The sequence below is a fragment of the Serinus canaria genome, chromosome 3 (assembly GCF_022539315.1).
Source record: "Serinus canaria isolate serCan28SL12 chromosome 3, serCan2020, whole genome shotgun sequence".
NCBI lineage: Eukaryota > Metazoa > Chordata > Aves > Passeriformes > Fringillidae > Serinus > Serinus canaria.
The window spans coordinates 42,100,576-42,120,718 of record NC_066316.1 but is presented as its reverse complement, the minus strand read 5'-3'; the positions used below and the strand labels follow the sequence as shown (position 1 = coordinate 42,120,718).

The window sequence follows — 20,143 nt, the reverse complement described above, 5'->3', positions numbered from 1 at the left end:
CAGTGTTAATGTCAGAAAGGTCAAACACTTTTCTGGTAAAAGATTTTTGTAGTTTAGTTTGTAAATACACAATAAAATAAAATAGCAACTGTGAGTTGTTGTCTGAAGTCATAGATTGTTTAGACATTCAAGAGAATTTTCTCATGAAAATCCAGCAGGGCTGAGGGAAGCTGATGGGAATAATCATTTAATACCCACAGCCTGTCTAGAAGACATCTGCTTGAAAGAGGCATTTTGACAGATCAAATCACAAAGTAAAGGTCACGTAGTACTACAGAATGAGGCCTTCTGGTGCACAGTGTTAACCTCAAGGTGTACCTAGATCTTCCCTATATATATCAGCTGGCCTACAAAGCTGTATCAATATCCCACACCTTGATGTGTCCCATCAGCTCTGTGGAAAACAATAGGGTGACATCAAATCAGCACCAAGTGAGCAGATTCAGCCTCCAAGTGGGTCTGTCTCATGCAGTGTAGGGGAAGCTGCTGCCCTCGTCTTCTCATACAAGTCAGAGTGAACTTCCCAGAAAGGGACCAAACAATTTTTATTTTTCTTTTTAAACTAAATGCTTTTAATAGAAAACAAATTACAAAATAACTCTTTCCAGAAAGCAGAAATATTTAATCTCTCCAAATGACAAACTAGAACGTGCTTTTTCTGCAGATCCTTGTAAATGCTGATGATTTATCTCACAAAATGTTCATGAAACTGGTATTGCAACATTTGAGAAAAATCCAACACTGGCAGAGCTGCCTCTGTGTACACACAATAATTTAGTAATACTATTTTTTCCCATGTCACTTTGTGTGTTTCTCCTCATCCTCCTCTCCCTAGACTGCCAACTTCCATTTATGGAAATCTTTCTGTGAGGTGCAGTGGTGGGTTGCCATGCCCTGTTTCCATTAGGAGTCCAGACTTGGCTGTTTCCATTCTACGGTGCCCTCCCTCCAGACAAGGCAAGTTGGTAGTTATTCTTAAAGCCACCACTCTGTCCCCACTATCTTCCCATCCTCAAAACACAGTGCAACCAGAGTCAGAAAATTTCCTAATTAATGGAACATAAATACACATAATCACAGCTAGTACCAGGAACCAAACCCAAACAACAATGCAGAGATGGGCCCCAACTGAGGTCAGATTTCCTTGCCCTTACTGAAAAAGAACAAGGGTATTTTCTACTTATTTAGTCCAAAATATTCCGGAAGTGCTATAGGGAGCTGAAATACTTAGGACTACTCTCACTGTAGAAAATACATAATGTTCTTCTAATAGAAGGGTCTTAAAAATGCTGGTCCTCTGCAATACCAGGAAAGCAAAAGCAAAACAAAACAAAAACCACTGGGCCAGTAGTTCTCCACACACTCAAGCCAAATTAACAGTAGATAAGATGTGCCCATCAATCAATGAAGAATATTTAAGTGCAGGTCACCAGCTTATCTGGTTGGCAGTTTCACTTGTCTGGGCCAGGCTTTCAGTTTCCTCAAGTCACTGGATTTACTCCCCTTTTTCCCATTCCTAAAAGTACAGAATTAGAATGTGTATGCATTTTCATCAACCCTCCTTTTTTTCCTTATTCTGTTCAACACACACAGTTGTTTTTGTGACATCTTAAAGCATTTGCATCACTCTGAACGTGCCTTTCAAGGGGGCAGAGGAAGAGAAGTGTTTCACAGTCAGTAATCTCAGTTTGCAATGGACTCTGGCATACAAGACACCCACCCACTTCCCTAAGCCAAAAAGCAAAATTAATGTTCCTGATTTTCTTGTGCAATTCCAGTCACTAGAAGAAGATTACAGGCCATAAACTGTACGCTCAGTACATTATTCATCTGTCCGGTATATACACCAACCAGTTCACTGGAAGACCCATCCGCAGGGGCGTTGCAGTAAGTGTTCCGAATGTCCCAGACCCGAACTGAATTGTCCATCGACGCTGAAGCAATTAAACTACTGTCAGGGCTAAAAGTAAGGCTGGTTATGTTGTCTGTGTGCCCCCTCAGTTCTTTGTAAAGAACTCCTGATGCCAAGTCCCACAGCTTCAGCCGCTGGTCTTCACCTGCCGATGCCAGGTACTTACCGTTGGGGGAAAAGGCGAGCGCCAGCACGGGGCCCCGGTGCCCGGTGAAAAGCCGCACCGAGTTGCCCTGCTGAGTGCTCCACAGGCGCACGGTTTTGTCTGTGGAGCCCGTCGCTAAGTAGTTGGAATTGGGGTGGAACTTGATGCAGTCCACGTCTGACAAATGGCCCGCGTATATTCGCAGCGGGTACGTCCGATCAAACGACCAGAGCCGTGCGGTGCGATCGTGGGAACCGCTGGCAAAGTACAGGCTGCAGGGGCTAATATCCAAATCCCAGACAGGATAGGCATGTCCTTGGTACAACACAGTGTTTGTAAAGCTTCCGAGGTCCCAGTATCTGATGGACATGTCCTCGGAACAAGATAAGAGTCCTGAACTGTCTGAAAGGAACCTTGTGCTATACACAGGTCCACAGTGTCCTCTCAGGATCTTCATTTCTGTGCCTGCGTTGTCATCCTCTTCCTCCTGGTCATGAAGAAGAAAAAGAAACAAGGAAGGAAAGCATGTTTATCTATCTGTTCAACAAATCTAAAAACCTCCACGAGGAAACCAGGAGGGTGTGAATACAGAAGAAGTTAGATTATTTACTTTATTTACTTTAGATGTGGCACAATTTCTTCAACTCTGAGACACCAACATTGCTGGTACACTTGCTACAAGTGAATACTGAAAGAGATGGTGAGATACGACTTTTACTTTAATTCTGGTAGCCTTATGCTCAGTCCAGAGGCATCTTAACCTGAGACTGCAGGCACAGAGGGGAAAAAATATTTAATGACATTTTTCCTTTTGCTAAAAACATATGCATAGTCTCTACCTACTCTACTACAAAAACATTTGGCTAAGATGTTGAAAGCAGATCTTGGCATCAACTCTTTTTGTGTGGTCATTGTTGGAAGTGAATCTCACAGTAGAGGGAAACAATCACAGATGTCTTAAACAAAAGGCAGGAGATGGAAAGACAAAGAATATTTGACAAGCTGTCTGCTTAACATTCTTTCTCAATCCCACATGTGAACAGAAACGCAGCAAGGTTCTAACATCTATTTCTACCTCCAAACTCCATCAGGATGCTGTCACATCCTCACCCTCCAAGAACAGCCTTCAAAAATAGCAAATATATGCAGCTTATTTAGGCCAATGTATCTATTTTGGTGTAGGAGAAGATGAACGATCACAAAAATAATGGCACTGGATACCTTTCTATCTGTTATTCTCCAATTCAAGTACCAGGGCAGATAGGCAACATGTAAAGGCTTTTGTGTTTAAAGACTACTCAGTGAGCTGAGCTAAAGGAATCTCCTGATGGGTGGTAAGAGTCTCTAAAAGCCTACTCAGGTAGCACCTTTTGACAGTCTAAGGCTACAGACTACACAGGTTTCAGCAGATCTCAGAAGTGTCCTTGCCTGACAAGCTGGGGTCCCACCGACAGTACAAGATAACCCTTGCTTAGGGTACAGCTGCGTAGTAGCTTGAGACCAGCCTTCCTCAGGGCTGTCAGGAAGACACTCTTCCTCAGTACTGAATCAGTAACACTCATTCACAGACAATCTCTGCACATCAAATTCAACACAACATCCTTTTGTTTGTGAGCAGGCCTTTTATCATTTATCATCTTGAACTGGCCTATTTCCTGCAGAAGGAGCACTTCCTGCCCCGAGAGGAAACCCAATTCCCCAGGGCTGCTGGACTGTTGACAACCAGCAGAAGTCAGAGCAGCAGAAGTCAGTGTGTTGTAAGCAGCGCTCTAACTCCCACACCTCAGGACCCACAGACAGTATGGCTTCAGGCTTAGCAATAAGCTTCTCCTCCAGTGGTTTCAAATTCCATGCTGGAGGTGAGCAAACTCTGACTTGGCCATCTCCTTGCCTTTCTCCATCTCAACAGCATGGTACGTAGTAGGCAGCAAGCCATCTTTAGCAATGCTGCTTCTCTTCATAGGCAGTGCCCATGGGAGCATTATGATGCAGCTGGAAGCCAACTTCCTCTCTGCTATGGAGGTGAGGCTGAGAGAAACTGCAGGCTCTGGCATGCAAAGCACCATTCTTACTCAAATTGCTTTTCTACCTCAGATAGAGAATGGCTTACTGGAATCTACAGCATCTCTAAGCTATGTTGCCACATTAAAGGAGAATGGCTGATACCTGCAGAATTTTGTACTATTTAATTATGACCATAAGATTCCTGACAAGTTACCAGTGGAAGCCCATTCAAGCCGCCTGTATTGTACTACAGTTTCTGCAAATTTTGCAAGTCCAGGTACCTAATTTTGTGCATTCAAATACAAGGCTACATGGGCTGTCTGCAAGCACCTCCTCTTCCCTCCTTGTATTACCGTACCAGGAGATTTGATAACACCTTCTGCATCGTTGAAACTCATACTCCTATATGGTCACAGGTAGCAAATCTTATCTTTCTATTTGACACCCACTTAACACAACTACATACTCCTGTCACAGCTCACTGAAAACAGTACATCTATAATGCTTCTGAGTCACCACATTTTTCAGTTTCCTCCCTATCCAAGTTAGTCTGCTGACCAGATTAGCAAGGCAGCTGCAAGTGCAGTCACCAAGCCTCAAAAAGCAACAGTGATAGCCTCAAAGAGAAACAAACCATAAGCTCACAATCCTCCCCTTTTTTTTTTTTTTTCTAACCAGTAACAGGTTTTCCTGGGTGTCATAATCTCTCTCATCCTGCAGTGCTCTAAAGATGCCAAAAGGGAAGACCTCATTTCTGCCTATAGCAGATACCCTAACAGGGAACGATGAAGAAGGATATTACACTTTACAGGACATTTTTTACTTCTCCTTCCAGAATTCCCTCCCATCTGCCATCAAGATGCTGACACTACAAGGTGTCAGCATTATCCCCACTCATTATCACTTGAAGGACCACTGCCACTTAAAAACCTTAGAAGCAGAGCTAAATGGGGTCAAGTCAGTCTTCACAGGATTTAAAGGCTGGCACTGCTGTGGCTTGGAACAGAGCATTATTTTCCGATGCTGATTTATGGAGTACCAGCAATGAGCATGGTAAAATTGCAAAGAGACAAACAATACTTCCATTTGTACAGCTACAAAACTCCATTTTTATACTGGACCCAAAGTAAGAGAGACTATAAAGTGGCATTTGTGACATGCTACTATAAAGAAAACAGAATTAATGTATCCCAAATAATAAGCCTCTCTTATTTGCAAGAAGCAAGGCTACACTAGTGAAGTACACTGCAGCATGACACTGAGCAAAATTTAGTAAAACTACATCTAGAAGATGATTTTGAACCTTAGTGACACAAAGGCTTCACATGGATTAGGAAAAAACTGTTGTTCTAACACATTTGCTAAGTCTCAACACATTTGCTAAGTCTCAACCTGGTTTACATATACATATATATACACACATGCCCTTACAAGAATAATTAATAAACCCAGAGTACCTTTAGTGCCACCCTGAACAACATCCACTGAAACTAGCATGATTTTAGACCTTTGTGACTGCATAAAAGGATCAGTTTCCTTGCAGAAAATAAAAAAAAAACAGGCTGAAGACTACTTGTTTAATGCATTACTATTTAAATACATTATCCCAAGGTAAATATACAATACAGAAATCAACCAAACCGAATTTTAACATCCTCACAAGTTATTCCATAGAACTCACAGAAGTAATGTCAAAGCTCATTCAGAATTTTTGTTCTTTGTCAAAGTCTGAATTAGCTTTATCCCTGTGAATTGCTACTGATCAGACTGCAGTGACAATCTGAAATACAGCCCCTGCTCACACTGAGCTGCAGCCCAGTCAAGATGGTCTGGTTGGTCTTGGTGTCTTTGGCTTCCTCTCCCATGGCATCAAAGCAATTGCTGTCCTGTTCCCACCTGCAATGCTGTGGGTGCCTGTGTATTTCCACTTAGGGCTCCCAGATAACTGAATTTATTTCCCTGTAGTCAAGGGGCTTTCGTTTGCATTTGGTAACCAAATTTGTGTTGAGGCTGGTATTGGTATCCTCTCTGAACTCCTGCTCAGGTGACTATTTGTTTTGTCAGTGGTGGAAATTATTCAGGGCAATGATGACTTTGATCTGTGCTGGTTTTTGACCAGTTTTTTGTGTCAGAACTGTGCAGAAAACATCAAATAGCCACCAAAAGCTATTTGCATTCAGGATTCCATGAATTTCAGGATTCCATGGCTGTCTCCTAATACATGTACAATAAGCAAGTCTATGACTACATGCCAAAAAAAGCTAATACACACACTCCTGATAACCTGGCAATATCTCACTTTTCCACAGTCCAGAGCCAAAGAAGGTGACCTGCCAATTTACCAAATTTTCCTCTGTTGCAGGTGCTGACATTTGGCTTCTACGATGGACAATCCACAGTCACATGCCCTATGAACTCTTGCAGTTTACAATGAAAACGAGTTCATAACTCTATTTTGGGCTAGTCTGACCCACTTACCTGCTCACTCTGCAAAAAGGGTTAACCTGGGAAACAGTGAACATGCTGCTGTGCTGTCTCACCTTGATGCTTGCCTCTTTTCTCAAGCTGTTTAACAAAGCAATTCCTAATCACAGATCCCTAAATACACCAAGCTCTCGGCACTCTTCCAAAATAAATAAAACCTCACCATTAAGTATTCTTTAGAAGAAAAAACAGTGGAAAAAATGGTGTCTCTCTTGCTAAACACTCAACACAAGAACAAATGAGTTAGGTTTTTGGTTTGCTTTTTTTTTTTATTTTTTTTTAAAGAAGAAGAGTGATTAAACAGCAGAAGAGTCAAAATTTTGATCTCTAACCAGACATAACTTGCTACTTGGGCAGCTGTGTGGAGAGGAGAGGAAAGGTGTGACTAGAAAGGGGAAAAAAAAAAAAGTCAAGTAGAAGATGCCACCTAGCACTGCATGTGAAGTAACAGTACACACATCCCTTTCCTTGTCTCCAGCATTCTGGAGTAGGAAACCTCAGAAATTTCTACACTTCAGATTCCTTAACAGAGATATTTTGCATAATTTTTTCATAACTCTTGACCACTGGTAAATTAAGGTGACACCTGAAATACAGTTTTGCACATAGGCATCTCATCAGACTTCTTTAGCTCTTTTCCTTACTTAGTCTATATTTTGCTCTTCCTCTGCATCTGCCCTTCTCTCCACCCCACCCTTCTGCCTGGCTTTTCTGAGCTACTTCTCATCCCAAAGAAGGCTCCATGCTTCTCAGGGAAGAGAGTGTACTCTAGTCACCTGTCCTTTCTGGGCTGCCTGCCTACTGTCCTCTGTTCAAGAACAGCTGGAGGAGGGGGACCAGCACCCCAAACTATGACCTAAGCACAGACTGCACCTCAGTTTACCACTTACAACGACTGCAGGGAAGAACAAGGATGACAGAAGGTTATCAAATCTGTGCATCAAGGCAGGCAGGTTGTGCAATGGCCTCAGAGTTCCCTAAGACATGACTACATACTCAACAATCCATGTTCAAAGCAGGCCAGTAGAAGGGGAAGAAGGGGGGAAAAAAGGGTATCCAAACCTCCTCATCCAGGATGTCACAAGCCAAACGGATGCGGGACACATCAACAAGGTGGGGCTCAGATTTCAACTTCCTAGAGCGCAGGCTCCACAGCTTCACACATGAATTATCGAACCCAGCAGCAAGCAGCTTGCTATTTGGTGAAATCTCTGCAGTGTTCAGCAACTGCTCTGTGTTATAGAAGGCATAGAAACAGATGGTGGTTAAGGAAGGGGGCCCGTCCTTGACACGTTTAATGCTGTCCTGCAGTAAATCCAGCGCTGCCTCGTTCTGCAGAATGGAAGCTGGCACATCGCTGGGTTCCAGGCCGTTGCTCTCGTTGCGTGAGGAGCTCCCACCAGCATAGAGCTGGTAGTCAGTCCTCTTGGCAGGCTGCACATCCAGGTGAATGTGCAAGGTCAGGACTTTGCACAGGGCGTTGTTGTTGTCACTTTGGAGGTAGCGAAGAAGGTAGTTGTAGCTGTCCTCTTGAAGGCGGATGACGTATTTGTTGTCCAGAAAAGCCCGGAGCTTCAAGTTGGACAGGATATCTTGAATAGTCATGGTAGTCTGCAACTGTTCAATGATATCCTTCTGGCTGGCATTCTGCAAGAACATGCCATGGAAGCGGCTGTAAAAACTGTCCACTGTGCTTTTTAGGCCATTCTGGACCATGTTCAGATGGAGGTAGACGAAGAGGGGATATAGAAGAGGCATCACTTCATGGCTGTGCTGAGAATCTGAATCTATTTAAAAAAAACAACAACAAACTTTGAATGACTTCTCAAACCACTTCCTACTAGGAATAAAATAGAGCAAGGACGACTACTGAGAAAGCCTGACAGTGACATTGGAAAGCAAGCAAAAAAGAGACATTTGCTGGCACATCTAAGCAAACTTCTGTCATCTACAGGAGGTACATTAGAGATTGCCACATTAGTGAGGTACCTTGTCAGAACAAAATGCAGATATTTCAAACAAAATACATGATAGTTCAATTTTCCCATTTATTTCAAAAGAAAATGTTTGCTCTTTTTACGCTCTGCTCATTGTGATAACTGAACTTTAAAATGTATTAATTATATTTAATTAAAAAGAGTAAAGAGTATTTTAAGTGTTTAAGCCAAAATGATTTACCTAGCTTATCTGGCCTGAGCTTTTTTTTCCTCTCAGCTTCTGTAAAATGTGACTGTGGTGCTTTGGATGGAACTGATTTGTCTTCAGGGGAAAGGAAGCTACAGTTTCCAAAATATACTGCAATATGCTGTGCTCCTGTTTTATTTCTGTGCCTGCTCAAGTACATGCTTTTCTCTCTCTGCCAAGGCAAATCCCAGCAGTAATTCCTAGTACACAGTGTAACAAACCCCGATTAGGCTGTGCTGTACCTTGCAGAGGCTGATCTGTGCAACAGCTCCACCCCTCCTTCCCCAGCTTCTCTGGGGCTGTTTGCCAGCGGCAGGGAGCTGTGAGGAGTGGAGCCTGCTGAACACCATAGCAACAAACAGGGCCACAATGAATTACTACCACAGGACCAAATGGTCCGAATTACTGGAAAACAAATACGCACTGCTGATCCTCAAAATGCAAAAAGCATTGCTGCTTTTCAACATGCTCTTCCCTCCTGCCACTCACCAACGCAGGATCTCTTTTCTCCCTTTCCATTAGGTTATTTTTCCTTTGTGTTGAGCACTCTTTCAGACTTTCTCTAGTCCATACTGTGCCTCTGCCTCATTTCTACAGGAGTAACTACAGAGTACACATGGAGTGCAGAGTACGCATACATATTTGCATACTTGAGCATCACTCTTCTTCCTGTCCCACTGAAACTGGGCCAAAGACAGTGAAAACAATGGTCTGCATGTAGTAAAAGCTGTAAGCAGTCAGCAGGTCTCTTTTTTTCTCCAGGTGCACTAGCCCAAAAATGAAACAAGAGGAAGGACCTCACATTGTAGTAGGGGAAAAAGGGAAGAGATGGGAAATTGGCAGAAACAGGAACAAAGAAAATGTTCCCTAGGAACATATGAAGAGGTTACAGGAGCTGGATCTGTCTAGCCTGAAGAATAAGAGGGTATTCAACTGCTTGCCTTCAGTACCCAGTAGGACATTATACAGGAAAAGGAGCCAGCTCTTCTCAGAGGTCCTTAGTGGAAGGACAACAGGCAAGCTGCTGCAAGGGAAATTCTCACTGAATTGCAGCAGGGCCCCAGAGATGCACAGCAATCTCCAGAGTGATTTTCTAAACCTGACTGGAAGAGGTTCTGAGCAACCTGATCAAACACTCATCTTGCTTTGAACAGGTGGCTGAACAAGAGACTACTTGGTTAAGTTATGCAGTGTCACTAATCCCCTGCCCACTCCTCAGTGGGGCAGGCATCACAGAAATGGGAAGTGCCCTGCTGTGCCTTGTGGCTGGTTGGCAAGCTACTCCCTTGAACAGAGGTAGTTCATCTGTGTAAGATATCAAACTAGAGCAAGAGGGACAAAAAAGATGAAAGTAGTCAACCTGAATACCAAAACCTAGCACTTCATCAAGCATTAAGCATTTCACCAAGCACAACAGAGCTATCATACTTGTAAAAATCTATTAAACCATAAGGATTTACTTTAAATACTAAAGTGCAAAGGTATTGAACTGCTGTAGATGACAAGGCTCCAATAATTCATTATTTTCTGCCTTTGGCTTCCTGCTCCCTTCCTTTCCAAAACTATCAGAAATAATAATCCCAATGTTATGCACACTGGGATGAAATCCCTACACTGGACAAAGACTGTGTGCGACAACTTCACTTTCCTTGGTACTATTCTTTAAAAATTCTGTTTCTTTTTTCTTCTCATGTAGGGGGCTTATAGAAAAAATAAGGACATTCCCAAGAGTACTTGTTTAAAAAAAACCTATAGAATAATTATTAAAAAATTAAATAATTATTTGACTTCTGCATCATTATGGAGTAAGAATTTTTTTAGTTTGCTGTATTGCTCCAGTCTCAAAGCCAGTACAGCTAAATTTATGGGAACAAATTCTCCCTTGGAAATCCAGACCATCATTAAAACAAGCCAATTATGGATGAAATTAAAAACCTCAAACTAGAATACAACGGAGAACTACAGTCTTTTCTTGTTACTTGCCTTTCACTTAGAACACTGATTTGCTTTCCTGGCCTATACAGACATGGTATTATCTAGAAGACCTACAAAGGGCAAATACTTGAATGGGAAAGGGCAAAGAGCCAGCCATCTACAAAACTTAAAGCTATTCAGCATACAGAAACCAACCAGAAAAGAAAAACTGAAATATTTCTATTTTAACAAAAATCTCAAAACTAGAAATCAAAATATTGTTAGAGACATGATTTCAAATTTTACTACATCACCCTTTACTCATTGAAATGACAAAAAAAGTCAGTTTTCTTTTGTGTTTCCTGATTTACCTGTCAGAAAATTGCGTAATCGTCCAAACTGTACTTCATATTGCTGTGGCTCCGCCAGGCAGGGAGCTGCAGACACGACGTTGGCACAACCAGACTCAGATTGGACTGCGAAATAAAAAGAGCAAAACTTATATAAGGATTGAAGGATTTTTACATGTGTGTCTGAAAACAAAGCTTCTCATAAAATCCAAGGTATGCAGCCACTCAGATGACTGCATTAAAAGATTTAATCTTTAAACCATCCAGGTATGACATAGTCCAAAGGATCTAAACATGGCACTAACCACCTAGACAGATAATGAAGGAGAAAATAAACTGAAAGCTAAAACCCACCCTAAAAATCTTAGCAACTCACCTGCTCCACACAGAACACATATTCAAGTTTTCAAATACAACCTTAAATTCCCAAGAAGTTCAGTGTAATCACCATCAGAGACCCCTTAGAAGTTTTACAACTGTGGTTTTACAACTTTACACTCAGAAAAGATGAGGAAAGCAACACATAACTTTCTCCAAAGTATAGTTTCTTTTTCAGTGAGTCCCACCAACCATCACAAACAGGTCTAAAGTGACACTACTTCAGATTCTCAAATTTCTTGTCCTGGTGATTATAATTAACAACAAATTATTGTAATTTATTAAGTCTCACAGAGGTGGTAGAGAAAACACTGAATGTCTAAGCAAACACTTTGTATTTTTTAACCAAAATGTGTCCTCCTCCCTGAGGATTTTGGTTGAGGGGTAGCTGACAAGTGACCACAAGTTCAGTTGTTATGGGCTTGTTAAACTCTTTTTCAGAACCAGATTCTGGAAAAAGTGGTTCCAAATTGTTTAAAGGGAATTGGCTTCTCCTTCTCTGGCACCGAACCTTTGCTGTTCTGCTAATGGCCTGGAATCCACAAGGGACTTTGTGCAAGTTTACAGACATGCATCAAGAAACCCCAAGCACATGCAAATGCCAGTCATCAGAAACCCAAGTTTTGCTGTTCTAAATAGAGCACAAGGAGTTTCACTACTTTCCTTTCAGTTTCTTTTTTTTTCAAATCATAACTCTCGTCCCCTCCAAACCCCCTATTTTTATTACTTTCACTTCAATTTATTTTGGTCTTCCATGCCCTGCACCACTTTCCGTCCTCTGCTTTTCTACTTTTGATTGACTGGGGGGCTTTTTGTTCCAGCATTTGGCTCATGCACAGAGGCACAAGTCTGACAGCCCTGAAGTCTATAAACATTATCAAATGTTCACACGCTAAAGAGAGATAGGCCAGCCTCCAGCTCATCTCAATGCCTCTAATTAGAAAGAGATCAGCACATGGTACACAGGCAGCCTGCCGCTATTCTTCCCCCACTCCTCTCTCTCTTCCTCTCTGGTAAGACACAGGTTTACCTTCCTTCAGCTTATGTAAATACAGGAGGTGTGTTTGGCAAGCTGAATTCAGCTCTTGAAACAGATAGATGACTGAGCTCATCATCCTCTCTTGGGGAAAAAAGAAAAAAACCAAATCAAAACAAAACCAGATTCCAGCACCAATATGATATCATCTCTTAAATCAGTTCAGATATAAACGAATATAACTTGCTCAAAGGCACAGCTGCACTGAGCTTTCTACAGCCTGGCTGCTTCAGAAGCTCAAAGATGGTAGCAATTCCACTTTCATATAACAATACCTAAAGTAAAAGGCTCTGCTATTTGGATGTAAAACTGAATATAATCAATATTCAGCATGAGAAGGTAAACTGCACATATGCACACATAGTAACTCAAGAATACTTAGTGACAGTTTCCAATGTCACCCATACAAGTCTTTGTAAAAGCCAAGAAATACAGAAATACGAGGGCCTGTCTCTTATGCTGTCTATCACAGGATTACATGTAACAGTCAACTCTTCACAGAGATCTGGTGGCCTCATTTCTACAGGAATGGCAATGGCCTGGCACCTTGTTCATGCTATGCAAGCTCAACTCATAGGCCTAGACTTTATGAGATATTTTCTCCAGGGCACAACTTTCTCTGCATAAACAACTTAATTCCAAAATTAAGGTGCACTTCATGCTTCAGAAAGCAGAGTATCATCTTTGTCTACCTGTCCTGAAACAGTCTGACTGGGTAACCATTATAGTCTATTCATTCAGTAACGATGCTAGAGTTCATTCCCATCCAGAAAATGGTAAATTAACCCTACATACCAGACAGTTCTAACAAATTCTAATTCTTTGCCTTCCCAAAACTTTAAACCAATGAGAACTGCAAAAAGGATCAAGAAGTCAACTGATTCCAAAACAGGAGTAAAATTTCATGCACATTTTCCACCTGGTAGAAATAAAACACTAGCTGTATCTTTCTAATACATTAATAAACCTACCACAGTTTCTTTTCCATCTTTCCCACTGGCCATAAGAACATCTACTGGAAATATCTGCTCCTCCACATCCAGTATGTGTGGCCAGCTATGCGACCTGACAGGAAATTCAAAGGAACTCACTCCTAACTCAGGGATTTGGACAGTACCCTCCTGGTCTTGTATGTTGGCTACCAGCAGAATTGCTTCCAGTTAACAAATGTGGGACTACTGTAAATGTTGTGTAACAGCAACTGATTCCTATTTTAGGTGAGTATGATGATGTGTAATCGTACATTGTTTCAGATACTCTTATGTGCTATGGGCAGTATTAGAGGAACCTATTCCTTCGTCACTCACTCCTCCTCAGTCATTGTTCTTGTTTTCTAGAGAAATATGGAATAATCACAATGAAGCTCTGTGCTGTATTTTACTGCAGATATAATCAGACAGAATTCTAGATCATCTCATCTGGGTTCCCTCTCCCACAGAAACGGTTGTACCAGATCATCTTCTGAGGTCCCCTCCAAGTCTCCCATTCTCACAGGCTAGCTAATTTAAAAGTCAAACAATAGAGCTGAACATAAAAAACAAGGTGAGTTTTGCTAAGGAAAAAGCAAAAACATCTTCAGAAAAACACATCTGATCACTTTCCCCAAAATAAAGCACTGCAGGCTTTGCAATCTGCTCAGTTTTTACTCAGTTTGCAAAACTAAGATGACTGCAGCAGAAAGTATTTTCAGCATCTGTTGTCAGATTAAGTAACAAGCTTGGGTTTACTTTTCTAACAGTCACTGCTGGAACTGCAGAATGCTCAGTGACAGCTCACTGCAAGCACATCTGACAAGAAGTAGTAAGCAGCTGAACACATGAGAGCAGCCCATTTTCAGTTCCAATGAAAACTGGTGACTAAATTCTCAATGATCATCTACAAAAACCATGCACTGGCAAGAGGATACAGACTAACATGAAATTTAGTAATAATATTTTGTGGAATATTTATTTTTTCAGTAAAAAAGACAAAATGTAAACACACACTCATTCACACTCTTTATAGATTTTTTTTTTTTTTTTGCATGAGGCCATGTGCTCATGCAAGGGGTTTGTAATCCAGTTCATCTCCACTACTTCAGACACTTCTGTGTCCTCCTCATATGGCTGGTATCATATTCTGAGCATGTTTCGACACTGGCCTTTCTACCCACTTCTCACAAAAAAATCTCCCATTGAAAAACAATTCAGCAGTTTACTTTGGTTTCATTCTTTCCCCATCTTCCCCGGTACTTTTTCAGGGATTGCAATAAACTTCTGCTAGTTAGGCTGAAAAAAGAGAGGAAATGAAGAGTACTAAGACGTAAAGGTAAGGAATACCTTTAGAGTATTTTACCAGAGTATTTTACCTGTTCCTGCATCCAGCCTTATCTAACTACAAACACAGTTAAATAGCTACTAATATTTTGTCAAATTAAGTCGTATTACAAGTAACTCCACCACTCCCCTTTGTCTGAGATGCTGTCATAATCTAAGCAGTTTCACTGAGAGAAAAAAGTTTCTCCTTGCCTTTTTACCCAAAATGTCAGCCCAGTATTTTCTATTACTTTTACAAGTAAATTTAATCTCTGTAATGTCCACATAGCTTTCATCCTTTCAATACTTCTATGTGCTCAAGCAGCAACAGAGTTTGTTGAAACAAAAATAATAATCACAATGACAACTGTCACAGACACAATTTGGAAAGCAAGCAGCGTGGCAGGATTTAAAAGTCTTTAAGAAAGAGAAGAAAGTTTATATCCCTCCATACCTTTTCTCATCCACTGAAGGTTTTGGGCTTTTTCCAAATGACAAGAGCAGACCTCTCGTAACTACAAAGCTGACTATGCCAGAAAAAGACACAGCCATATCACTTTAAATTCACATGATATAACTCTACTGGAGTACAAAGATACAACAGAATTTCCTGCTTCTACTTCCTTTCTCATCTAGGTTCTTCTCCCTTCCATTCCAAAGCACCACTACTCACCAGACTTCACATTATTTGGGATAAAACGTATGTATTTTCCACTACCCTCACATGGTATTTTAGCCTGATGTTTCACTGACTATGAACGTCACCTTGTTACACTTCCACCCACATTTTCATTCTTCCAAAGTTCATAATTCACGTCAACTTAACAGTGAGAAATTTCTTAATTTCAAAAGGAGAAATGTCCCCATGTGCAGACAAATTCATAGAGCTGCCAGCACACGCGGTCACAACTCTGCCAAGAAGTAGTCACGGAAAATATGACAGGATTACCTGTGAGATTAGCTGCCATCTCTTCAGCAGTCTGACACAGCCTCAGCCCTTGTTTTAGGGGACCTTCCGAGTCCACATACTGACGGCGCTTGAGGTAGCAGGACACTGCCATCTGAATCTGTTCTGTGCGTACGCGTTTCATGACCTCAAAAGGAAAGAAAGAGGTGATGAGATTCTTACAGGGCAGGCTGAGATCAACTTAGACTGTAGCTGCATTAATACTGATAGAAAACAAACATCTCCATATTTTTGTTGCTGAGGTATAAAACAGAACCTTCAGGGATTTGCCTCTCAGTACTATGGCCCAGACATTTTGTGGATCCCTGAAGATATTTTGCTGCCTAATTTGACTGATTTCACAGAATAATCAAAAATAGTTTTGAGGATTCTGGACTAAAACCACAATGGTGAACTGAAGCATTTTTGTTAAAAACAGCTCATAAAAAGGGAATATCTCTCCTCCTTGAGTTTTGACAGCAGCAGTTAGCGTAATCTTTAGTCATTTTCTGGTTTCTCTGCTTGACCAACCACCAAAAAAAACCTCCAGAAGATTCAGTGGAATGAGAAATTAACATACAAAGATGGAAATTTTGGAAACATAATGCTTTATATAGCAAATCTGTGTGGAGAGTCCATGAAGCAAAAGCTTATTGGCTAAACTTAAAGCTTAGAGCCAGATTTCTGGCACTTGAGTCAGATGGTCTCCAGGAAAAAAAAGAGGGAGAAAGCAGAGCCTTCTTTATCACTTGCCTTGATCTATCCAGGCTTCCCTCTTAGAAAAGTTTGAAACAGAAATAACCTTTGAAGGGTTTTTTTAATATACATTTAGGAACCCATCCTCACAAACACCGCTTGGAAGTACCTCAAAATCAAAATGAGCCCAACACTACCTTTTAGCCCTTGGCTTGTAATAAAGGAACCTCAGTAAGATGAATGCTATAGTTCCCTTGCTATTTGGGTAATCGCTGACTGCACCAATCCTTCACAATAGCCATCGACTTTACACAAAAGTTTAGATAACCTGTAAGGCTTGAAATTAAACAGAACTAAGCCACAGGGGTTTTTTCCTATCACAAGACCAGGTAAAGCCTGCCTGGAGATAGTTCAACAGCTAACAGCCCCACTACCAATGACATTAATGTTTCCCGAGTGCTAGTGCTTCCTGGTTTGACCACCTAAATGTGACGAAACTCATCTTCTCTGAGAGAGACAAGGATGCCATTCCTCCTTTTGAAAGAACCATTATTTCTACCAAAAGGACAGCTTTAAAAATACATATGAGTTTTTTTCTAATACGCATGCACACTTTAGTCCTTATTCCACTTGTTAGAAAAGTAACCCTTCTGTGAAGTTAGGTGCAAGTGGATGAGGATGCAAGGTTTCAGTGGTAGTTCACTTTCAAGAGATATGTGGAATTGCAAATCTACATGCTTGGGTGAAAACCTTAAAAAGATTCCCATTTGTTCCTACAGGTTAAGTAACAGTTGAGCATGGGGAAGGGGCATCAACAGGTGGGAGTTTTCAAAGCATTTTCAGATAGACCAATTAAAATAAAAAGTTTTCAACACCTTCTTTCACTCCAAAAGCAAAATTCCTTTTCATCTTCCCTGCAATTAAAGAAGTTATATCTGAGACACTGTCTCAAGTGTAACACTTCTGCTGTACAAAACTGTAGGAAAGACAGAATTCTTATCAAGACCAAGTAGAGTGGACCCAAGGATGGACTAGCAACATAGCACCCTCATAAAAAACACCCTTAACTAAGCTTCCCAATGTACTGTTACCGCTCTGCATTTCAGCCAGCAGCATGGACTCATGTGCAAGTGATTTGCCCAGGTCCACACTGAGGCATTTATGCAATCTGTACAGTTTCTTGCTCCCCTATGTACTCTCCACTGCAGTCACAGTAGGGGATGTTAGCAGTATCTCAAGGAGATTTTTTTTCCCTACTCCCAGGTGACACAATGGGAACTATCTTAAGGAAATGTGTCTTCATCAAGAAACACTCATTAGCATCAGACACAGTGTCACCCATACTCTAATTTCAGCTCTTTGCTTCTTCCATCACTTTGCCTTAATACTTCACACTCAGCATTACAAAGAACAATGTCACCAAGGCAGGAAAAGCATTCATGAAAAGTGCAAGAGCAAAACCAACGCTCCTACAAATATTCTTTACTGAGCCTTTTATCAAAATTAGAGTGTAGCATAAAATAAACGTAAGAATGGCCTCCCAAAATGTTGTCAGCCTGGTTCAAGGTTCAAGCTACAGCAATTCACAACAGGTCAACAATGAAGAATTTAAAGGCATAAAAGGACAAGCCTGCCATTTTTAACTTCCAATCAATTTTAAGATTCTAGCTCTCATAACTGAGGATAAACTCCAAAATATGTAACAAACTGAAAGCATATAGAGTTCCCTGTTCACTAAATGCATAAAGCTTGAAAAAATTGTTCAGAAGTCCCAGTTGTCTCATTCTCCTCGAACAGCCAAAGAGAATAATAAATACTAATGCTGCTAACTAATTTTACTCATAAGCAAAATAGTTAAGAAAAGAGAGAAGAAAGATCACATTGTGAGAATGCAGAGCTACAATGCAGCATTTTCTGCAGTGTTCCAAACTGGAGCACTGAAAAAAGGTTAAGGTAATTTTTTTTTGAGGAAAAAAAACTAGAGTAGAGGCTAATAACACAAAACACATTGCAAATTCCTCCTTCCTGGAAAAGCTGGAAGTTAGGTGTGAACTAAGCATTGGGCCAAGGAAATTATTTTCCCGCCTAAGCTACATTTCTGGTACAGGTTTAGGCAGATTCCACAGCCTTGAAATAATCCCAGTACACACTAAAAAGAACTTAAAAACTAGCACAGGAAACACTGCTTTTAAAGACTCTGTATTCCTGTCCTGACACTGGGACAACAGTCTTTTTCTTCCAACAGATTGAGGAAAGACCTGGGAGCATCAGAGAGCTAAGTTAAAAAACACCCAACCCCCAAACTCATAAAAGCATAAAACAAAAGCATCTTTTGAATATTCTGTAATAAGAACTCTGTCTCAGGCCTCAGTTGTGGACAGCAAAAAATAATCTTTTATCCTTTATCACTACAGGTGAAATGTGGGGCCTACCAACAATAATAGGTCTCAATTTTTAATTTTGTCACATTAGGATAATCTGAAATTCACAAAATTTCAGAATAAACGAGATAAGGATAAACTGATATGGAGATAACCATGAACTAAGAGCCAAGGGATGTCGCATATGCAGAGGCTGCAATTCATAAAAACGGGCAAGTAAACATGACAAGTTGACTTGGAGAGCACGGTGGTGGTGCAAAATAGGATACAAGGAACTACGGAGAAGGCTTTTGCCTGAGCAGTGGCATTCATGTGAAGAGGCAGAGAGGGAACAGCTGTGATTTTGAAAGAGCATGAATCCATTTGCATTTGGACCGAGATCTGGCTCACCATCCACGAATGACGCTCTGCCAATCCCACATTGTTTCCCCCCGACCCCCCCGCGGCCCCAAGTCGGTGCCAAGCAGCGCTTCACCGATGTCCTCGGCGGGACCTGCGGGACACGCTTTCCTCCAACCCACTTCACACCACCTGGGCTCCGGCTCAGCCACCGCTGGGCCCTTCCTGGGCCGAGCGGAGCCGCGGCACCAGGCACTGCTCGCCTGTGGGCCCTGCCGGGGTCACCGGGGCCGGGAGCCCTGCGGGGCCCCGCGCCCGTCCTGGGGCTGCTCCGCGGGCCGAAGGGCGCTCGCTGAAGGGACGCCAAAGTTAAAGCCTTCTCCTGTCAATATTTAAAAAAAAAAAAAAAAAAAAAAAAAAAGGAAAAAAAAAGAAAAAAAAAGGAGGAAAAAAAAAAAAAAAAAAGGGAAGAGAGATGGCGCGATAAGAAGACGCTTATTAAACCCACGCACTTTCCAAGGGAAAGAAGGGTATCACGACCAGAGGCCCCCCAGCGACCTCCAGGCGCAGGGCACGCGCCCGGCCCCGTCCGCGGCCGGGGCTGCCCCAGGGCCGCGCCCGTGCCCGAGGTGCCCCCGCCGGCCTGCCGGGAGCTGCCGGGAGCCGCCGGCCGCGCCGGGCCTGCGGGCCTCGGCCACGAGGCGGCCCGCGGGACGCCCGGGCCCTGCTCCCGCCGCCGGCCCCGCCCCCCGCGCCCCCCCGTGCGGGCCCTGGGCCGCGGCCCCGGGCCGGTCCCCACTCACTGAGCATCGCAGGCGGCGGGAGGCGGCGGGAGCAGGCGGGGACCGGCGCGGCCGGGGGGCGCTGTCACTGCACCCAGCGGAGCCGGGCGCTGCCGGCGGGCGCGCCGCCGCTGCCGCCTCCCCTGCGGGCCGGTGCCAGTGGCGCGGCCGGTGCTGCCCGGGGCCCGGCGGGCGGCGGCGGCGGCCGCTCCATGGCCCGGCTGACACGCCGGGGCGGGCGGGAGCGGGGCCGGGGCCGCGCAAGCGCCCTCTGGCCGCCAATGGGCGCGGGCTCGCC

The 20,143-nt window shown here is 42.7% G+C and overlaps 1 protein-coding gene across 3 annotated transcripts; it reads right to left on the bottom strand.

Annotated features, from left to right (window-relative positions):
• Positions 1–528: 528 nt before the first annotated feature.
• TAF5L (TATA-box binding protein associated factor 5 like) lies at positions 529–20,074 on the bottom strand. Of its 3 annotated transcripts, none has more exons than XM_030235864.2 (5): positions 19,867–20,069; positions 15,651–15,795; positions 11,015–11,119; positions 7,608–8,332; positions 529–2,544 (listed from the first exon to the last, which is right to left on the bottom strand). In XM_030235864.2, exons 2-5 carry the CDS (start codon positions 15,790–15,792, stop codon positions 1,747–1,749), a joined length of 1,770 nt encoding a protein of 589 aa, XP_030091724.1. In that variant the 5' UTR covers positions 15,793–15,795; positions 19,867–20,069; the 3' UTR covers positions 529–1,746. The 3 variants fall into 3 exon arrangements, with proteins under 3 accessions (XP_030091724.1, XP_030091725.1, XP_050827939.1); XM_030235865.2 differs by lacking the exon at positions 19,867–20,069 and adding an exon at positions 19,576–19,805; XM_050971982.1 differs by lacking the exon at positions 529–2,544 and adding an exon at positions 2,591–2,745 and having other exon boundaries at positions 19,867–20,074.
• Positions 20,075–20,143: the final 69 nt, after the last annotated feature.

What these genes read in the sequence shown, in the direction of transcription:
- TAF5L (XM_030235864.2), bottom strand. Translation starts at nt 15,792, where the DNA reads ATGAAACGCGTACGCACAGAACAGATTCAGATGGCAGTGTCCTGCTAC. An exon ending in GATGGCAGCTAATCTCACAG is followed by an intron (nt 11,120 to 15,650) that starts GTAATCCTGTCA and finishes TTTATTTCGCAG; the next exon opens with TCCAATCTGAGTCTGGTTGT. An exon ending in GTGACATCCTGGATGAGGAG is followed by an intron (nt 2,545 to 7,607) that starts GTTTGGATACCC and finishes CTTCATGACCAG; the next exon opens with GAGGAAGAGGATGACAACGC.